The sequence below is a fragment of the Fusarium subglutinans genome, assembly GCF_013396075.1.
Source record: "Fusarium subglutinans strain NRRL 66333 chromosome Unknown NRRL66333_c0000585, whole genome shotgun sequence".
NCBI lineage: Eukaryota > Fungi > Ascomycota > Sordariomycetes > Hypocreales > Nectriaceae > Fusarium > Fusarium subglutinans.
In genome coordinates this window covers 1-3,673 of record NW_023502648.1, presented here as the reverse complement: position 1 = coordinate 3,673, position 3,673 = coordinate 1, and the positions used below count along the sequence as shown (strand labels likewise).

Sequence of the window (3,673 nt, the reverse complement as noted above, 5' to 3'; positions counted from 1 at the left end):
GATACGACATCTCAGACATTAAAGGCGGCTTCAGCCTTGAGATATTCAGTGTCTTACTCCCGTTACAAGTCACAAAATGAGGTCATGCGTCAGCTTAGGTGCCAGCTGGCTCTGTCTTCTCCTCACAGCATTTGCCCTACCTGACCCTGACCCTTGCATCGTTGAGATCTCTCTTCCTACCATAACCCTTCGCCCAAGCAACGGCATCTATAAGAATGCATATACAAGGAAATACCAGGAGTTAGCCTCTCAAGGCTTAACGGCAGTTGCCTACACCTTTACTCAGACGTGTTCAACCATCAACTGCCCAAGTCCCCTCGAGACTGCCCCTCCTGCTGGTTTTACCCAGGCAGTGGTCGCACACGGGTCTTTCACCGCGACTCTCACGTTCCCCACTGAGTCTCTGGCGGCCTACTCCGCCGCCGGCTACACTGTCAAGCCTACCTCTTCTGTCGGGGCGTTCACTCCACTACTCGCTCCTTCTTCCTCTATGGGAGTTTTTACCCTGTACCCATCTACCTCAGGGCTTCCCACTTTTGGGGACCCATTGACTAAGGACAACAGCGGGTCTGATGGTCAACAATTTGTGGTTGTCGATGCTGCCAGGGCGGAAAGGCCTAATATTCCCATGTTTATTTTAGTATTTAGTGTCAGTATCTTCACCATAGAACTAATATAACCTCTCTCCTTTGTTTATGTTGTTTATACGGGGTAGTGTGTTAGTTTAGAATATGCAAGATCCTATTAGCTATATCTTGCGTATTGGCTACAGAGATATTTAATTTTTCAATATTAAAACATTAGAAGTTAACCATTTCAAGACCTTTCACCGGGACATTGATGCTTAAGCAAATTTGTATAGTGACAAGAGGTGTTTACTCAAACATATCTATTACCTTCTTAACAGCCGCGGTTATTATAGTTAAGATAAATGATGGCGCCCTGGTGGATACGGGTGAAAGATTCCCCGAAACGTGGTCCGCGAATGGAGCTTTATTCCCACGAGGGTTCAACCCTTATACCCTATTGGCATGAACCGACAACTTGTAACAGGGGAGCAGGGATGGTTCCAACGTCTATCTCGCTCTTAAGGACTGGAAAGTTCTCACTAGGCACATGAAAGTAGTCGATCTGGGACTCAGAATGGCTGTTAAGATTCGCTCTTGATCAGCGTTTATGTTGATCTTTCCCGACGAGGCTTGGTTAAACGCATCAATCGCTGTAAAACTGTTAATAGTAGAGATTTACTTATGGAAATAACTTTACACTACAGAGCTAGGGAGAAACTTTCCTTAGTAGTAAGAAAGAATTTTTCTGCATGTAGGGATCTGATAAGATAATCTCAACCGTTGATGCACTGTAATAGGTTAAGCATAAAATGCCAAGATGTCCTAGTTATCAATCTAGGCCATTTACGCTTTTAGTTCACGCTTGGGTGGTCTGATGACACGTCTTGGCATGGGGGAATCCTCGTACCGATGCACACTTAAGAAGACGCCGTCCCCTGGGAGAAGAAAGCAAACTTCTCGATGCAAAATTTCAAGATGGCTGCAGAAAAGAGCGAGATCACGCCTGCTGGCCGAGGGCCTTTGGATCAAAGCAATATCAGTGTTGTAATTGACTCAGAGAGCAACCAAGATGCCGTCATGGCTCCGACAGAAGCTCTGCGCAAGCTCTGGACCAAGTTTCCGCTTACCTTGGCGTTCGTCGGGTGAGTGAATTCCCAACTCGGGGCCCATGGTCGGCAACGCTGACTCGTGACTACAGCCTGTTTGTCATGAACTTCTGCATGGTCTTTGCCGCTTCTTCCGCCGGAGTTTACGATCCATACGCGACCAGCCATTTCAAAGGCCATTCGCTTATTGCCACGGCCAATGTTGTTCATGGCATTGTTCGCATTGTCGGTTATCCACTCTTGGCCAAGGTTGCAGATGTGAGTTTCCTCAATGCTGCTTGTTTCTTTAACCGAGGCGAACTGAGTACTAGCACGTTGGGCGACCGCAGGGATTTGCTGGGGCCACGATTAGCATGGCTCTGGCGAATGTCCTCTATGCGGCGTGCCGTAATGTCGAGACATATCTTGTAAGTGAGACCGCAGCCTTATCTTTGTATCGGAAATGATTGACGCCATTAGGCTGGTGGACATTAGGCTGGTGGAATTTTCGAATCGTTTGGCGATACCTGGTGGACAATAACCGAGCAGATCTTTATCGCCGAGGTTACATCGCTAATCAACAGAGGTTTCCTCTTTACACTCCCAGAATCACTTGCTGCCATACCAACTTTGTACGCCGGCACATATCTTGGCGAGCATATGCTGCTCAAGTCCTCGTGGCGCTGGGGCTTTGGCATGTGGGCTGCAATTATGCCATTTTGCGCATTGCCAACTATCGCCGTTATGGTGTTTATGAGTATGAGGGCACGAAAGAGGGGTATAGTCAGTAAGCGGACTTCATTGCGCGCTGCCTCTGAGATACCCAAGGGCGCTTCTTGGATTGTCCAAGCTCGACAAGTTCTCTACGTCCAGTTGGATATTGTTGGAGCATTCTTGTTACTTGCGGGCCTCGCCATGACTCTTCTTCCCCTCTCTATAACCGGAAGACGCAACACTGACAAGTGGTCTGAACCATCATCTATCATCTTGTTAGTCGTCGGCGTCTTGACATTCGTTGTATTCTTGATCTGGGATGGTCGATATGCTAAGAAACCAATTGTGCCTTTTCGCATGATCAAGAACCGCAACGTCATACTCGCTTGCGCTTCGGTATGCTTGATCGCAATGTCGGACTCGACTTACCGAACATTTGCATCTAGTTTCTTGCAGGTTGCTGGTGGTTATTCCCCCGGACATGCAGTCCGCATTGAGTAAGTCTCCCTCCCTCTAACTCAAGGCCTATAATTTACAATGTTAACCATGTTTAAGCAATTCCCGACGTGTTGCGTTGAACCTTGGTGGTCTTGTCATTGGCTTGGCTATACGATTTGTCAAGCACACCAAACCATTCATCGTTCTCGGCTTCTTGATGGTTGCTTTGGCCAACGGACTTCCGACTTTCTTCACAAACATCGACGGAGTTCGAGTCGCGAATGAAGCGTCATTGACCACGGGACAAGTCCTGCTTGGCCTTGGCCGCGGCTTTGCCCAGGTTCCACTCCAGGTCTCTTTACAAGCCGCAGTTCCAGACCATGAGATTGGCATTGCAACAGCCATGTTCCTTTCCTCATCCGGATTCGGTGCTAACGTTGGCAACAGGTAGGTTTCACGCGAGGTCGCTTTCAAGCCAGCAACTAACACGCATTTCAAGTATTGGAGGAGCGTTATGGAATACCCTGCTTCCACGCCGCCTCTCGGCAAACCTACCAGAAGAGGTCAAGGCCAACAGCACGGCAATCTTCCGCTCAATTGTAGTTGCGCAAAGCTATGAGCTGGGTACTGAGACTCGTGATGCGATTAACCTCAGTTATCGCATGACACAACAGACCCTCGCTATTGGGTCTCTGTCCCTGTCTATCCCACTGTTGTTGATGATGTTCTTCTTCCGAAATGTTAAGCTAGCCAAGGAGGATGACGAGAGAAACGAGATTGCAGAGCAACAGCTTGCTGCAGCAGGGCAGAAACAAGAGAGTGGAAAAAATGAGACGGGAATAAGGTTGTGGGTAGTTTAAAGAGGCT

At 48.2% G+C, this 3,673-nt stretch overlaps 1 protein-coding gene across 1 annotated transcript; it reads left to right on the top strand.

The window, feature by feature from the left end:
- Window positions 1–1,544: 1,544 nt before the first annotated feature.
- FSUBG_14104 (major facilitator) lies at window positions 1,545–3,673 on the top strand (the record flags this gene model as incomplete). Its single annotated transcript, XM_036679062.1, has 6 exons — window positions 1,545–1,711; window positions 1,768–1,933; window positions 1,987–2,082; window positions 2,150–2,865; window positions 2,924–3,253; window positions 3,306–3,653. Coding segments are annotated over 6 exons (1,823 nt in total), but the record flags the coding sequence as incomplete, so codon positions are not given.